The sequence below is a fragment of the Salvia miltiorrhiza genome, chromosome 1 (assembly GCF_028751815.1).
Source record: "Salvia miltiorrhiza cultivar Shanhuang (shh) chromosome 1, IMPLAD_Smil_shh, whole genome shotgun sequence".
Lineage (NCBI taxonomy): Eukaryota > Viridiplantae > Streptophyta > Magnoliopsida > Lamiales > Lamiaceae > Salvia > Salvia miltiorrhiza.
The window spans coordinates 16,060,356-16,077,663 of record NC_080387.1 but is presented as its reverse complement, the minus strand read 5'-3'; the positions used below and the strand labels follow the sequence as shown (position 1 = coordinate 16,077,663).

General features: G+C 37.6%; 1 protein-coding gene and 1 long non-coding RNA gene across 4 annotated transcripts; both read left to right on the top strand.

Moving 5' to 3' along the window:
- Window positions 1-8,660: 8,660 nt before the first annotated feature.
- LOC131006735 (uncharacterized) lies at window positions 8,661-9,575 on the top strand. 2 transcript variants are annotated; one of them, XR_009095744.1, is made up of 4 exons: window positions 8,661-8,693; window positions 8,955-9,062; window positions 9,142-9,232; window positions 9,350-9,575. It is a non-coding gene; the product is annotated as an uncharacterized LOC131006735 (long non-coding RNA). The 2 variants fall into 2 exon arrangements; XR_009095743.1 differs by lacking the exon at window positions 8,661-8,693 and adding an exon at window positions 8,732-8,882.
- Window positions 9,576-12,419: 2,844 nt separating this feature from the next.
- LOC131006734 (uncharacterized) lies at window positions 12,420-17,238 on the top strand. 2 transcript variants are annotated; one of them, XM_057933866.1, is made up of 6 exons: window positions 12,420-13,077; window positions 13,891-14,326; window positions 14,640-15,053; window positions 15,166-15,744; window positions 15,910-16,037; window positions 17,042-17,238. In XM_057933866.1, the coding sequence occupies exons 1-6, from the start codon at window positions 13,070-13,072 to the stop codon at window positions 17,043-17,045; spliced, it is 1,569 nt and encodes a 522-aa protein (XP_057789849.1). In that variant the 5' UTR covers window positions 12,420-13,069; the 3' UTR covers window positions 17,046-17,238. The 2 variants fall into 2 exon arrangements, with proteins under 2 accessions (XP_057789849.1, XP_057789850.1); XM_057933867.1 differs by having other exon boundaries at window positions 15,910-16,075.
- Window positions 17,239-17,308: the final 70 nt, after the last annotated feature.

The following is a 17,308-nucleotide window of genomic DNA, read 5'->3' as shown; positions in this document are numbered from 1 at the left end:
AACACCTTCTCATTGTCGCCAAACCTTCTTTTATTGGATGCCAACTCCTTGAAGAATTTCACATATGCTGGCACATTTCTGATCACGTCAAGAAGAGGCAAATTCACATTCACCTTGGCCAACATGTTGTAAAAATCCTCGAACTGTCAGTCCTGCTTCTCATTCCTCAATCTGCTCGGAAAAGGAACCGGTGGTCGATAGGGTGTAGTAGCTTTGTGTAGTTTGACCTCCTTCTCCTTCTCTCATTCCTTTTGCTTCTGCTCTGATATTTCTTCTTCACGAGGGCTCGTCAGAGTGGAACTTGGCAGAGCTGACCCTTGCGTGGCGAGATTCTGCAGAGCTGACTTCGGTAGCTCTGAAATTCTGGTCTGCTCCGGTAAGACGGTCTGCTCTGGCATATCCACTTTATTGTCCACCATCTTCCCGCTGCGAAGAACAGTGACCGCAAAAGCTTGATGAGTCTGCGCAGGTTGGCCATGAAACTTTCCGGGCTGCTGTTGTTGCTGAATTTGGTTCAAAGTGCCGGAGAGTTGGCCAACGGTTGTTTCAAGCCTTTTTATGGTAGATGCTTGAGAGTCCATATTCTGCTTGGTAATCTCCATATTTAGTTTGCTTATCTCCATAAAGGTTTGCAGCGTTTCTTCGAGCGTCAATTTCTGTGGTGGCATCGGCTGTGCACTCTGTTGCGGGATTGATTGCTGCTGTTGGTATTGTGGTCTGTACGGTTGAGAAGAGCTCTGTTGTGGTGGGAAATATTGTTGTTGATAGCCCATTTGGGGTGGTCGACGGAATTGATTCCCCCCAAAGTTTTGATTTCCCCATCCAGCGTTCGGCTGGCCTCTCCAACCACCAATGACATTCTGTTGACCTTGATTTATATTCTGCCCGTATGGTCTGCTTGGCCCTTGATTGTAGCTCTGAAATCCTTGCACCGCATAGACCTCAGCTTGTCCCTCCGGAGTAAACTCGCCCATTCTATGGCACTCATTAGTTCCATGGCTGAAATCTCCACAAATCCCACAAGGTTCAGCATTCGGCATAACTGCATTCTGTAGAGCTGGCATCGGCAGAGCTGGGTTCTGCAGAGCTGGCATCGGCAGAGCTGAATTCTGCAGAGCTGAATTCTGAACCGGAGGGTTTTCCATCTTTCCCATCTTAAGCTGTTGGACGTCCCGCATGATCGAGGCTAATTGTAGCTGCATCTCGAACTGGTTCGTCATGGCACTGGCCCCCACTCTCCATCCACGGACTGACTTTTGTTGGGAGCTCTCGGCCAAGGTCTTGAAAATTCCTTTTAACTCTGTTGCCGTCTTCCGAGCTATGTTACCTCCTGCCGTGCTATCCACCATAAATTGGGCAGTTTGCACTAACCCATCGTAGAAGAACTGCATCAACATAACATTAGTGAATTGATGTTGAGGGCATTGACGGAGGAGTTCTTCATATCTCTCCCAAGCTTCATGTAAAGGCTCGTCCGCTCCTTGGGTAAACTCTATTATTTTCGTTCTCAGCTCCTGTGTCTTGTGGCTTGGGTAGTATTTCAGCATGAATTTTTCACAAGCATCTCCCCAAGTAATGATAGAGTTGGGCGGCAGAGATAGCATCCACGTCCTCGCCCGGTCTTTAAGTGCATAGGGGAAGCACTTGAGCTTGAGTTGGTCCTCCGTGAGATTAAGCAAAGGAATTGTTTGCACTTGAGTGCAAAAATCCCGGATGAATTGCAAAGCATCCTCGCTTGGCATCCCATGGAACACCGGTAGTAAACTCGAGTCATTGGGTTTGAGATTGTAGTTTCTCACGGCAGTGGAGAGCACGATTGCCAACGTGTTGGTGTCTCCAATTACCGGTCTGGTGAAGTCTCCCATATACTCCATGTTCTGCGCCATAATATCTTTCTCCTTGTTGGTTTTCTGCTCTGCTCGGTCAGATTCAGAGCTGGCGTCTTCCTCCTTCTTTTCTAATGCGTGCTCTGTCGTGGCTGTAGTCTGCTCTGTATGGGCAGAGCTGGCGTCCTCCTTCGTGGGCTGCTCTGAAGAATCAGAATCAGAGTTGGCGGGCGATGCTGCTGTTTCTACACTCTGCTCTGGAAAGTCAGGGTCAGAGTCAGAGCCAGAGTAGAAACCTTCTCCTTTGGCAGAGTCAGACTCAGCGTCGTCTGCTCTGTCGTCTGCAAATACACCTTTGCAGCTGTTCTTCCTGAAAATTCCTTCGCTTGTGCTATGTAGCAGAGAAACGAGTTTGCCTTTAAGACTACGTCGTCCCTGCATGCACAACACTAAACGAACAGATCAAACGCACCGGCGGGAATAAAGGTAAACAAAAACGAGAAAAACTGGAAATTAAATAAAGCAAGTAAAAACGACACAACTAAAACGCCTAAAACCTTCCCCGGCAAGGCTTGACGACTGATACTGAAAGCTCTTCAGTGAAGAGTTATCAGTTAAGTTGCTGGAACTTAACTGATGCAAGTAAGGGCTTCAGTCGTGTTTGCTAAAACAGAGATGATATCACTCTTCCTGACTATCTGAGGATAGATCAGTCAGACTGATATCATACGCAGTGGAAATTAAACTTAGTTTCGTAATAGCCTCGGTGGAGCAAGTTGTTGGTTATGGTTTCTCTTTGCAGTTAGTCAGTGTTCAGTTTTATCAATTGAAATAACACAAGTAAGAATGTAAAACTGAAAGCTGTAAACAACACAGAGACTTTTACGTGGTTCGGAAAAACCCTTTTCTACATCCACGGTTGGTTGATCAGACCAACAATCCACTCCACAAGTGCTTAACAGGTGCACTGCAAACCAAACCGTGTGCTTGCCGGGTGCACACAACCGTACACTGAAGAAAACCCTTCTTCAGTACCCACGCTTCACTCGCGTTGGATTTCCCTTGCTTAACACAACCCGTGCTAAGACTCTCAGAGTCAGAAAACCCTTCTGACCTCTGAATCACTCAAAACACTCTTATGGGGGGGGAGGTTTGAACGAGTGTCAACTATACTTACAAAGAACAAGTTCTTTGAAGCAAGTTTGACCTTTGGCTTCTGGGTGAACAGAGTTTTGCCTAAGGTCTAAGAGAATGTATGTAATCAGCAGTGACTGATTTTGGCTATGGAATTCTCTTCTTCGATTCAAGCTTTGGGGAGTTTAAGCTTAAGGCTGAGTAGCAATTTCGGCAGAGCTTCAGCTTATGTCGTTGAATCGGTGAAGGTTGAAGTGATCCTCGAGCGCTATTTGTAGGAGAACTCTTGAATAGATCCGTTGGCGTAAATCGTCCTCAAGATTTCTTCCGTTGGAGAGCAATTCGAATTTGGGCTGAGGCTTCAATCTTCGAGGTTCCTTGTCTGTGTGGAAACGGCTCTCTTTGATGGACAGGAGATGTGACATCTCTGAAAAGTAACCACCAGATAGGAATGACCTCTGCAGAGATAAGATCCTGAGATCTCTGCATTTAATGCGGCTGTACTTGTGCGTATGTGGCTTCCTCTGAACGTTGGAAGATCAGTCCGAGGAGGAATATTCAACTGATACTTGACTTTAGTATCAGTCCATTGCGCGCATTAAGTAATCAGTCTTCAACTGATTCTTCAATTGATACTTCAGTTGGTATCTGCAGTCTTCAGTCTTCAGTCTTAAGTCTTCGACACCGCAGGCTAAACTAGAAACGAACTCTAACACTTGAGTTCAAAATAATTCTAGTCTATTACAATTAAGTCCTATGAATTTTGGTATCATCAAAACAAGGGTTGGGATATTCCACAAGGTTCCCAACAAACGAAAAACATAAACATGATTAAACAAAATAAATAGAATTGAATTACGAAATACCAAAACGTCACGAGGATGAAATCTGTCACGTGATTACACATTCGACACAAAAACTAAAGAACGAAATTGAAAAGAAACTAGAACTAAAAACTCGAAATCTTGAAGAAACTATGAAAGCAATAAAATTCCTAAGTCTCGGATGCCAAGGGAAAAAGATCTCAAAGGCGTCTAAAACTAGGGCAAAAGATTATTTTACAATGAAAATTAAACCCTATTTATAAACATCAAATTCCTCTTGATCACCATGAAAGTTTCCATGCAAAGTAGAACTCTAAAGGCAATAAAATCGTGTAAGATAAGGCAACTCTAGCAAGATGTGCGCTCTGCAAAACACTCCTACTCTGGCCAAATTCGCAGCTCTGCATCGGCAAGGCAGAGTTAAAAATCAGCTCTGTAGTAGCGCGCTCTGAGAAGTGCAGAGCTGAAAAGTCAGCTCTGCATAGTTGACTTTGTCATTCAGAGCTGCATAAGTTAGCTATGTTAAATTCAGCCCTGGCGAGAAGTGCAGAGCTGAAAAAGTCAGCTCTGGAAAGTTGACTCTGGCGATAAGTGCAGAGCTGAAAAAGTCAGCTCTGGAAAGTTGACTCTGCTGAATAATGCAGAGCTGAAAAGTCAGCTCTGTAAAGTTGACTCTGTTCTTCGGGATTTACTCTGGCGCGTATTTTAGCTCTGTCGAGTTAGCTATGCTCTGGGGATTTGGAGATTTCGGCTCTGCTCTGGCGATTTCGGCTCTGCTCTGCATGTTGGCTCTGCTCTGCTACAGAGCTATCTTCGTAGCTCTGCTCTGTCGAGCGTCTCTGCTCTGCTCTGTAATGCGGGCCTTCACACTCTGGGTCGGGCCTTCAGCTCTGCAGCGGGCTTTTCAGCTCTGCAGTCCGGAGTATGCACCTAAACACGATTCTTAGCCCAAAATCTCCAAAATTTGCACTCTTCCATCTATAAAACCTAAATCTCCTGCAAAGCATAAAATAACACATAAAACGCACCAATTTCCAGAAGATTATCTTAAAATAAGCTCATGCAAACCTCAAACTTTAGAACAATTAAGCATAAATCAGGTGCGTCTCAGTGATTCAAATCTTGATTTAACTTTGTTATAGTCTTTATATTAATCTTGAACTCTTTTACTGTTTTTTTGGCTTTTGAGCTATCTTAAGACATGGACGTGGTTGTGTGGGATAAGAATGACTGCAATGACTTTAGGCATATTAGAAACTTTCTAACCTCGTATGCCCATATGAAAGAATATTTTTTTCTGAAATTAATCAGAGAGCTTGCATGTGTATATGAAGTGATTAGAGGAATTGAAGTTGCCCAAATTCTGCCCTTTTTGTGGTTGACAGTTTGGTGGGTTGTGGTTTAATTCATAGCTGTTGCAGGAGATCCTTTGTTTCAATTGACCTTTAGTATTTGAGTTCAACGATAATATTCGTGTACACTTAAATGAAACTTTAATTTCAATTTTAGTATGAGGTAACTTTTATTTATCGAGAACCATACAGAAATTCATTAATTGAAAGAGAAAATAAGAATCTGTAATAGCAAAAGATAGTAAGCCTCGTCTTACCACTGCTACATTTGTTCTTTTTCTGAAAAGAAAAATAAAATTATTCGCTGTTTATGTTTCTTGATGCATCTATTGCCTTATTTTACTTCTTCGTTGATCTGTTTTTGCTTCATTAGAGGTGTAATGAGTTATAAACTGTATATCTATTTTTTTTTCAGGGTGCTGAACTTGCTGCATAGGAAGGAAAGAGTGAAGGGTTGTATACTGAAAGCAAGACTTTATGCTTGTATACATTGATTCCTTAGTTCACTGTGATTCTTCTATCTAAAATATTGTTATTGCATAATCCTATTATAGTCCAATTTATCTCATACTAGAGATTATATGGTGTGTTGTAGATCACAGAAGATCATATAATTGAAAAAAGTTGAGATATAAATTAAGTTCACAATCGAGGCAACTATGGACGAGTTGCTGGTTTAGATTGTAGTATAAATGGATAAATAGTTTGTCTTGGCTATTTATTTATGCTAGTACCTTCGTGTATTGAACAGGATCACAATGAGATGAATTCTTATATTCTGACTAATTAAGAATCAAGATCTCGGCTACTTAAATAGTCTTAACTTTAGTTGAATTAATCGGTGTGAATAATAGATTGACTATTGCTTTGATTTATCATGGGTGAGAGTTCTCTTGAAGCTCAATATACTCGATATTTTGGGTGATAGCAATTATTATTTGACATACGATTATATTGCAATAAGGAACCGTGTCCTGCTAATAACAGGATGATAATATCCTCTCGAGGAACTTAATAAGTTTATCGTACTAAACCCTGCAGGTGGAATTAGTTCCGATACGATAATAAGTTTAAGTGGTAGCACTCGAGATGTCGTTTATAATTAAACGACTAATTAATTAATTAATTGATCGTCAGAGGAATTAATTAATTAATGGATATTAGATATCTTAAACACGGGGATTAATTAAGTCTAATACTAGCCCCGACTCACCTAAAGAATAAAGAGGTAATTCAGTATTAATTTTCTAGTGGAATAAATTAATACTTGTGTCTCGATTTTATTCTGGGCTGAATAGGAAAATCGAGCACTGGGAGGCCAAACTTTATTCAAGCTAGTAGATCCCCGCTTGGCCCAATAAAGGCTTCACTCCATATGGGGCGTCCGTCCATCTATTTCTCACTTAAGCCTTTGGGCTTTATCTTAGTTTAATTAGATGATGGGCTTATTATTTAGGGTTTTAATGCCCAGTATAAATAATAGGTACATCCCTAATTCTAATTACTTGTGATATTACGTGAGATAAAATAGAGAGAAATATGTGAGAACACAGAAAGTGAGGCGGCGCGTTTCCCTAGGAAAAGGAGAGGACTTGAAGATCGTTGCCATCCAACGTCAAGTCTTGCCGTGGGAACAAGTTGGAAGATCAACACTGGAGTCGATCATTGCCGGATTTGCAAGTAAGATTCCATCCTCTTGCTATAGGCACATGGTTTTTGTATGTATTCATTTGATATCCGAAATGGATCACGGGCACGTGAGTCATATATCAAAATATGGTTCCTTCAAAGAGTGCAGCAGCATTGACAGCTTGTACGACGTTCGCTGAAGATCTAACTGAGCTGCATTTTCCAGCTCCTAGGATTCTTGCATTTAAGGTAACAGGGGACTTGTAACCTTCAGCTATGAATTGCTTATGAATTGGGTTGTCTGTTTTGAGGATATGTTTTCATTTGTGTTTGTGGTGTATATTTTTGGTATGAGAGATGTGAAGATTGAGTGTATGAATCGTTGTTCGTTCTAGTATATATATACTTTGAGAGAGAGAGAGAGAGAGATTAGATATTGTTATTATGGTGTTTATGTTGGTATTTTTATTTATGGGCTTTTGGAATTGACTAGTAAAGAAAAATATATTTTCCTACATGCTGCTGCTGTTATGAGTATCTTTATTTGCAAACTTGAATTATTATGTTTAAATGATTAGTTGTGAATAGATTGTTATATATATATATATATATATATATATATATATATATATAGGGTAGGGTTAATATAAAAACCCCTCTTAAGATGAAAACTAGGAACCAATTTAAAGCCATTGATTTAAATAAAATAGATGGCTGAGATTAAACTACAGATGCACAATTTCGATTGCATAGATGCACAGTTTCAATTGCATAAATGCACAATTTCGATTTGCTTGAGTATTTTGCATTATTGATTTCAATTGCATAAATTGCATATTTTTTAAGTGCACAGTAAAATATAATAGATGCACAGTTTTTTTTGTTGACTAAATTCTAACCATTAGATCTAATATTTAAAAGGTCAAGATTAGGTTCCTAGTTCTCATTTTAACAGAGGTTTTTATTAGAACCTCTTCCTATATATATATATATATATATATATATATATATATACTTGAATGGTATATCGGCTGGAAACTTTTCTCGTGCCCGTTAGATCACCAAACTTGGTGAGTTGGGTCTGGACTGTCACAATGCCACGTACCTTTGAGTATCTTTATTTGCAAACTTGAATTATTATGTTTAAATGATTAGTTGTGAATAGATTGTTATATATATATATATACAGGGGAAGGCTAAAATAAAAATGCTTCTTAAAATATAAATTAGGAACCATTTTCAGCCCTTAGATCATCAAGATCTACGGTTGATTCATCACCTTGTTGGATAAATTCATGGTCCTGAGTTCGAATCCCAAAGGTAGCAAAAAATTATTTTTCGCAATTCATACATTTATACAATTTATTCATGCGTGTTATACATAAAATTCATGCATTTTTGCTGGTTCGTAATTCTTAAAATAAGGGTGGTTTATTGAATAACCGCCCCCTATATATATATATATACTTGAATGGTATATCGGCTGGAAATTTTCCTCGTGCTCGTTAGATCACCAAACTTGGTGAGCTGGGTCTGGACTGTCACAATGCCACGTACCTTTGAGTATTTTTATTTGCTAAATTGAATGATTATATTTAAATGGTTGGTTGTGAATAGATTGTCAGTACGCTGAGGTCTTTACTAAGTTGATTTTTGAAATGGACAAAGTATGGATGTCAAGTAATAGGCTGTCAAAAGAGTATGAGGACGGGGTTGAAGCTTTCTTGAGTTTTGCAGTGCAAAGTGGTTGTGATCCTATGTTTATGTCTTGTCCTTGTGCGAAGTGTGCTAATACTAGGAAGAATAAAGTCGAAGTTGTAAGGGCACATATTATTATGTTTGGGATGGACTTGACATACAAGAAATGAGTGTGGCACGGCGAAGGAGGAACGTCTTCGTGATATCCCTTGGAAAGCTGCTGTTGACAAGTAAGTTTTACAAAATTTATATAATAAATTTTTTGTGTATCTTTATTATTTGCTGTTGATAAGTAAGTTTTACAAGCTGTTGTCCGTATATTAATTTGCTTGTATTCATTCTTTTGAAGTGCCATGAGTATTTTCAATGCACACAATGGAAAGAAAATCAAGAATTCGGTAAAATGGGACATCATAAAGGTGTGTGCTATTGTTTATAAATAATATTAATTCACAGTTGGAAACCTCGTATTTTTATGATTCTAAACATAGGGTCCTAAGCAACCTGGCAGTACGGAATGTGGATTTTTTGTGATGCGATATATGAAAGACATAGTCGAAGGGTTTGAAAGGGACGACAATATTTCTCTGCCATCATTGGTATGCTTATAAATATATACTCATATTTTACTGTAACATTCTTAATAAACTACATTTGATCACTACTTTTTATTTACAGTTTACGAATGTAGCCTATTCTCAAGTTGAAATTGATGAAGTTCGCGAGGAATGGGCTAAGTGTGTTTTATTACATGTATTGGACTGATCATGTATATATTTTGTTTGACTTGTGAATTATAATCAGGCTATTAATCCTCTTATATCATTCCTAAGTGTGTTCTTACACATAGTAGTCTGTTTACTAAATTATTCTCTTTCATGGTCAGGTGTACGGCAATAGAAGTCAGGGGTACGTAGGAAGATGTGACATTTTGTTTGGTTTTTTGTATGGATTTTCAATCTGGAAATGATGAAGAATTTGGTGAAAATTGTGTTGAACACCATTTTTTGTTAATGTTTGGATGTAAATTAAATGACTACTTTAGGTACTTTGAAGCTACAATGTTTGGAAGTTTAAGTTATTTTATATAATATATTTTTTGGATTGTATTATTTGAGAATATTGTATATTTGTAGTATGATTTTAAATTAGGAAATTACAAAAAACAGGCTAAAAAACAAAAAAAAAATCGAAAAATATGGTTGATTTTATAACTAAGAATACATAACGGTTCTCATTGCCGTTTCTAATACAGATAAACACTGTTATCTATTAGCTAATTACACAACGAAAAATATAAATTTCATAACGGTAAAAAACTGTTATAATTCATACCCAAAGATAACGGAAATAACCGTTATCTAAATACAAAAAAGCGTTGTTTATAATAGCAAAACTGTATGTACGAATTATATTTTATAACGCAAAAATTATTTTCATAACGGTGAAAAGTCGTTATGTTTTCTACCATATGATAACGGCGGAAAATCGTTATATAAAACATAAAAGACCGTTATCTATACGACAAATACATATCAGAAAAAAGACATTTTATAACAGAAAACTTTCGTTATGTATTACTGTCATAGACAACGGTTTTTGATATGTTATATATATCCCAGTTACCGTTATGTATATATTGTATAGGTAACGGTATGTTACCGTTATGTATGAGCGCCCTCATACATAACACCACTATATAGGATGGTAGTTTTGGTACATACATAACGGAAATTTACCGTTACGTATGAGCTTTTTTTTAGTAGTGGGATTGTGCCTATAAATAGGACAACCACTCATGCATTCCATACCACAGAAATATGCATACAAGCACTTTTCACTCTCTCTGCATGCATTGTCTAAGAGCTTTGTTCTCTTCTCGTTCCAGTTTGTCGAATCTCATTGGCCTAAGGTGTTGCTACCTATGAAACGAAGTTGTTTCATCTTTGGGGACGGCACGCCAATCCGAGAGCGTGTGACTCACTTGTTTAGTATTATGTTTAAGGAATTGTTTATTATTCTTATTTTATCCAAATAAAATAATTTTTTATTTTTTCTTTATTGATTAATTATAAATATTGCCATTCATATTTTGAAATTAAAAAATCATATCATTCTTATATACTGATTGTGTTTACTGATCATGTAATTCTTATGATCTGTGAATTGTTGAAATTGTGATTCCAAACTATTACCGAGATATAAATAACTCGAGATGCAGACAAACATGAGGAAACAATTAATATTACCATGGAGTAACATAGCTCGTAGAGAAATCGGAGATCATGAGGAGGAGAATTAAATTTGAATTTAGAATTTTCAATTCTTTAACGGCATCCTCTGTCACATATACACACTCTAGCAGCGGCAGAGACACTGTTTCAGCTTTCTGTATGAGTAATCAACAGAGCTGCTGGAGTTGAAACGAATTAGTGCAAACGGGAATCAGAGCAGCAAACCACGACAGAGTTGTGGAAATTTCGTTTATGAGCTTTTTCAATAGCCGATGATCGAAGGGGCTTCTTCTTCTTAGGGTTTCAGGCGAATCTCATCTTTGCGAGAATTTTGTAAAATATTGTACTCCTATTTCTCTGGTTTTTTCTGTTTAACTAATAAACTAGTTAAACTGGCGGGGGAGGAGGGTTGGAGCACGGGGTGGTGGGGGGCGATGGGGAGGAGAGAGTAAGAGAGCCTGAGACTAAAGGTAGGGTTTACGTTCAAATAGTTAGTTTAATTAAATTTTAATTATGACCCAAAAAGAAAACAGACCATGTTACGTGGAACGACCTAAAAAAGAATACATGTCATTAATAATGGGACGGGGGGGAGTATAAAATTTTAAATTATACCAAAACCCCTACTCTGATGATATATGCCAAGGTTGTATCTTGTAGACTGCAACTCGCTCGTTAAGAAGTGTGCCTCTTATATTTACAAATTGCAGCCTGAAGAACAAATCTCAATGATCAACTGATCAATGCACCGAAATCAACCTGCATTATTGGAAAATATTTCGTTGAATACAAATCCTGATGGGAGCATCAACTTGCTCAAATTGACTGAAGGACTCAGACTGACTCGCACATATGCCACGTCGGTCCGAATAGATTTGGGTTTGGTTACCGATAACTGATTTTTTGGTTATGGATCGATTATCGATCGTAATTTTCTAAAAGTTTCGGGTATCTGTTAATCTGGTAACGGAAAAATGAAATTTAGATAATTATATAATACTAATATATATATATATATATATATATATATATATATAATCACTGATAATTTATACTCCCTCTGTCCGTGATCAATGTTCCCCACTTTTCTTAATGCAGATTTTAAGAAAAGTTAGATGAGTGTGTTGTAAGTGGAGTTGAGTCCCACATTAAAGGTGTTATTATGAAGTAGTGTTTAAAAAATGTGTGGTGGAAAAGTAGAGTTTGGATCCCACATTAATAAATTATGTTATGAGTGGAGTTTGTGTCCCACATTAAAGTTGTTATTGTGACGTAGTGTTTAAAAATGTGTAATGGAGAAGTGAAGTTTGGATCCCACTGTCCCACTGTAATAAATTGTGTTGTGGATTAGTGTTTAAAAATAGTAAGGGAACATCTTTTGTGGACATACTAAAATGAGAAGAAGAGAACATTGATCGTGGCGGATGGAGTATAAGAGCATCTACATCGGCTTACTCATCCGAGGGGACTCGAGTTGATTCTCGGATGAGTAAGCCGGTGTAGGATCCCGCTTACTCATCCGCTCTTTCCTCCTATGCATGTAATACACGCGCGCAACAGAAAAATAAAAATAAAAATAAAGAACAAACCTGGAGCAGCGCACGCACAAAGCAAAAAAAGAGAACTGGAGAAGAAGAAGAAGTTGTGGCTTTTAAAATGGGATTTCTCTAGTAGGCTAGGCTTTTAAAATAATTTATTTAATTATTTAACTAAATAATGGGCTTAAAATTAGGCGAGCTTTGGCTAAACATTAAAATGTTCCATTTAATTATTTAATTACTTTTATTTTTAATTTTTTGAATTATCTAATTTTAATAATTTAAATTAATCTAAAATTTACATAATTTTTTATTTAGGTAATTTTAATTTTATGTAATTTTAATAATTGTATTATTTAAATTAAATAAAAAATATAAAAATCAAAATTAACGAATATGAGTTAATTTGATAAATCTCCTCGATGTTATGACTCACAAGTGAAGTTACTCGAGGAACGTGATCGTCTAATATTATTCTAAATTACTGATTTCTATTTGGAACGGAAGCCCTAAAACCCTAAATATCATTCACGCACATACGCACAGTGACGCACTCATCTCGCTTCCGAACTCGGTTGCCAACTTGCCACCGCCGCACCGTCAGCCGGCGCCGCCGCCCTCCAGCCGCCCGCAGCAGTCAGCCAGTAGCACGCCACTGAATCCCTCCAGTCGCAGGCCGCAGTAGCAGCTCAAGGTTGAAGCCGTTTCCCTCCGGCGCGCTCGACAGCCGTACCGCTGCCTCGCCGCCCGCTGTCGCACCGCCCTACCTTTCCTCTTAGCCCCTATTTCCGCCCCTTCACGCACGGTTCTCTCTCTGTCTCTATTTGTGTGTGTATGTTTGGGTATGTTGTTGAAATCTTGAAAATTATGTGTGTTTGCCTGTTTCCGTCAGAATTTATTCTTGTGTGCTTGAATTTGAGAATTAGCTTTGCAATCTATGTGGGGGCGTGTCTTTGTGAAATGGCCCCTGCATGTGGTCTCTACCTGTAAATTATCATCTCCCTTCAGACATCTGACATTTCTTGTTTTTCATGGTGAATTAGAAACTAATGGTTTCATGTAACTACGAATTAGATAAAAAATTATATTGGTTTAAACTCACCGCCAAATTGTTTTCTTGAACTTTTGAGCTGTAGTTTACAGATTTTCTAGTGGAACTTTTACAAGGTTTTTTATTCAGTAGTTTTCGTGGTGAACTTTTGTTGGTTTCTTTTCGGTTGTTCGGTTATCCAAATAACCGACTCGAGTAATTGAATTGGTTATTGGATAACCAAATTGACATTTTGGTTCGGTTTTGGGTATTGAAATTGGGCGATTTTCGTGTTTGGGCAACCAATTTTTTTTCCCTCTTCTGAGTTTTTTGTTTTCTTAGCATGTGTTGTTTTTTCTTTATATCTTTTCAATTTCGTTTTTGTTTAACATACGTTATTAGCATCCAATTTTGAATGATTGCATTTACCATATTGTGTAATGGTATTTGTTGTCTGAAATTGGTGAATCTCTGTTTCTCTAAGTTTATTCTATAGGAACTGGAAAGTAGTTTAATTTGTAAGGACTGGTTGATAGCCATCATAAGGCTAGTCATGTTATATTTTCCTTGCTGTTATGTGTTACTCTAAGTTTCTGATAAAAAAGTTAATTTTCTTCTTGTCTAGTTTCAAGATACACAAGGATATGGGGAAGAAGAAATTCTTTGATAAAAAAAAATCGGCCACATTCCAGCTCATGGCCAGGGACACATCAGACCCGAATTACTCATCTGATCCCTCAGGTGATCGTGTTTTTGTCCGTGTAGACAACAATGAGTATATACCTACCTCAATGGAAGACGATCCTGACTCGATTTATGCTGATGCCCCTGATGATTGTGATGATGAGGATCCATATGGTGGCTTTGGAGAAGTGGTCGACCATAAATCTAAATCTACGGCTTTGCCTGATCACATACGAAGAGAGATTCTGGAGCTAGGGTTTCCAGACGATGGGTACAATTATTTGACCCATATGCGGGAGATCAAGAACACAGGCGGCGGTTCAACATACTTTAATAATCCCAAGGCTGATGTTCATCAGCTTCCGCAAGATGTTAAGGTCCGACTGAATTGATCCTACTCTAAGTTCAGTCTGAAATATAGAAATTGAGTGTTCGCTAAGTGAAATCCAGTTTTATAGTATGTGACGATTAATATTTATGCTAGTTGAAATTAATATTGATGTCTTGAAATTGATGAGGTCAACGTGGATGCTGTAAGGCCTTAAATTTCTTATGTGGTAAAGTCAATCAATGAATTTTAGTAAACTTATATTGATGTTAATGAATTGTCATAATATTGAAGTCGTTCTTGCTTATGTATAATTATGTTTCCGTGTATTACAATTAATTCTTGAATTTTCCATGTGGTAGGCCTATGATGCTTCAAGGGTTGAGGTTTCCAGTATGAATGATGCCGTTGAGAAATCTATATACAGTGTGGCATCAAAGACTGTTGATGTGAGATTACATAAAGTGCTGGATCCCGAAATTGCGGCATTGTTGGATGACCGTAACTCTTCGACCTTTGGGTCTGATGTTGAGGACTTGGAAGAAGATTTTGTTGTCAAAGCGAATATTTTCGAAGGAAGTGTTGATCAAGAAGTTGATCAGGAGTTTTTTGGTGAAGAACTTAATGAGAAGTTGAGTTTTGCTGCAGGCTCAAGGATTGATCACCTAGGGGGTCAGGGCCCCACTGTAACTGGCTCAACAGAGAATAGGTCTTCTTCATGCTTAGGTAATGAGAAGCCTAGAATTCGTCGTCCACTTGATGAGCAGTTTGACATGGTAAGTATTAATTTCATATTTATTTTTTGTTCAGGTATCTGTTTTTTTTTTTTTTTTTTTTTTGTATTATAGGAGTATGTATACAGTCTCACGTGGAAATAATTTAATTTAGCTTGAGCTCCAAGAATATGGTGCTGACAACGAAGAAGAATTTATGGGCTACATGGATGAGGAAGATTGCCAAGAGTCCCTTAAAGAAAAGCTGAATAATGCTCTCAAGGATCATCCATCGAATGTCTTGCATGAAAAGAATGAAGTAGTTGATGATGAACCCCCTGAGTTAACTGCTGAAGTGATTCGCCGATGCAGAGAATATGCCGAAAAGTTTGAAGATCAAGATGATCAAGAAGTAGTGCTAGTTGAAGAAAGCAGCGATGAATTAGAAGTTTGGGATTGTGAGACTATAGTAACTACATATTCAACACTTGACAATCATCCTGGTAAAATAGAAGCTCCAGAAGCGAGGAGGAAGAAGAAGATGGCTGAGGCATTATCTGGATCTTCAACTGGCACCAACCAAGTGATCACACTTAAAGGGAGAGAGAGACTTCCTATAGACTTTTTGCCTTCTAATAGAAAAAGAGTTGAAGAGAAGACAAAAGATGAGAAAGATGTGAATAATAAGAAAGGTGATCTACAACAAAAGAAGCCACGGGCACTGGAATCAAAGGAGGAAAAGAAAGAGAGGAAGGTATAAAGAGCTCTATTTATTACATTCCTTACATATTTTCTGATAGTTATACGCTAATATTACTTTTTATTTTATTATAACTGAACCATATCATTTATCCTTATGCCTTTTTCCTGTAACCATGCCTACTCTCCATCATTGAAACACGGAACTATTTTTTTGCAGTCTGCTGTGAAATTAGAACGACGCGAGGCACGCCAATTGAAAAAGGAAATGAAAGAGGTTTATAAGTTTGAGGCTCATCGTGCTCAGAAAGTCGCTGCTTTCACTGGTCCCTCATCGATTCATCTCATGTGAGTGTATCGCCACTGGATTTACATGCAAATACAAGGTTGTGCTGGCCTTTGAAGCACTTGGGGGTGATAGTTTATTATTTTTCAAATGATTGGATTAGTTTTATTTTTATTTTTCAAATGATTGGATTAGTTTCATTTTCTTTTTTGGGATTCTCTTGGTGTTGTTGTGGTGGAATTTATTAAAAGTAAATGTCATAATTCAAGGAAATCAATGTAGAAATTAAAAAAACTGTTTAGGTATACTAAGATAAATATATAAACTGAGTGGTTGGATTGCGGATACTCTAGTAAGCAAAGGTGTATCTGTAACTTTGGTTAGAAAAGTAATGCTCTTTTAGTTTTGGATATAGTTATAAGAATGCGTGTCAAAGTAGTGAATGTTGTTTCTTACTTTTGATTTTGATTTTGAAGTGAATTAATGAAACTTGTTAAAATAGCTAGTATAAGGTAATGGTCAACTAAAGTCTAGAAATCAAGTCAACTTTTAAATAATGAATCAGATAGACAGACTGGAACTTACTAATCAATTTTCGTAAACCTATTTTATGATGCAAGTAAAACTGGGTAGCAATCACTATTGCTTTTAGCTATAAGCGCACAATTTTAAGGAGGGGATTTTGTTGGCCTCTCTGTAGAGAAACTGCCCTGATTAGAGGGAGCACATTAGAAGCTTTTTTCTTTGTACAGCTAAAGAATTAGTGTTGTGCTGTTGCTATTAGTTATAAGCTTTTCGCATAGAAACATGCACCCATCCCAGCCTCAATGCTTTATAATCACACCTCCCATGATCAAAACATTTTTCCTGGAAACACACTACTATCAATCACAGATTCATACCAATAGTGTGACATCAGCAAGTGCTACATGTTTGAACATTGTTTTCTGTACTCAACTGCATTTTTATGGCCATCGCACATAGTATGTTCGCTATTTGGGTGATCTCGATTATTTACATTTAAATATTAGTATCTATTATTTTTATTCTTCTTGCCATTTTGCAGGTAACTTTCTGAGACAATTCTGAATTGCATGGTCGCTGCTTCAGGAGGGTCTGGGTGGAGTTGGATAATGAAATTATAATTCTAATGCACTCTACAGCTAGTTGAGCCTTGTAAACTGTGTTGTTTGGCGATTAGATATTGACAGTGTGCTTGTATTATTTATTATATATATATGATAAAAGGTACGAGTTTTGCAATGTGAGCTTGATGAAGTGAATTTGGTGTAGTTAGGCCTACTTTGATGATTCTGGTGTGGTTAGAATGAAA

Excerpts from the sequence above, each read along its gene's own strand:
- LOC131006734 (XM_057933866.1), top strand. Across the intron at positions 15,054-15,165 it reads TTGATGAGCAGTTTGACATG|CTTGAGCTCCAAGAATATGG; the intron begins GTAAGTATTAAT and ends AATTTAATTTAG. Across the intron at positions 15,745-15,909 it reads AGGAAAAGAAAGAGAGGAAG|TCTGCTGTGAAATTAGAACG; the intron begins GTATAAAGAGCT and ends ATTTTTTTGCAG.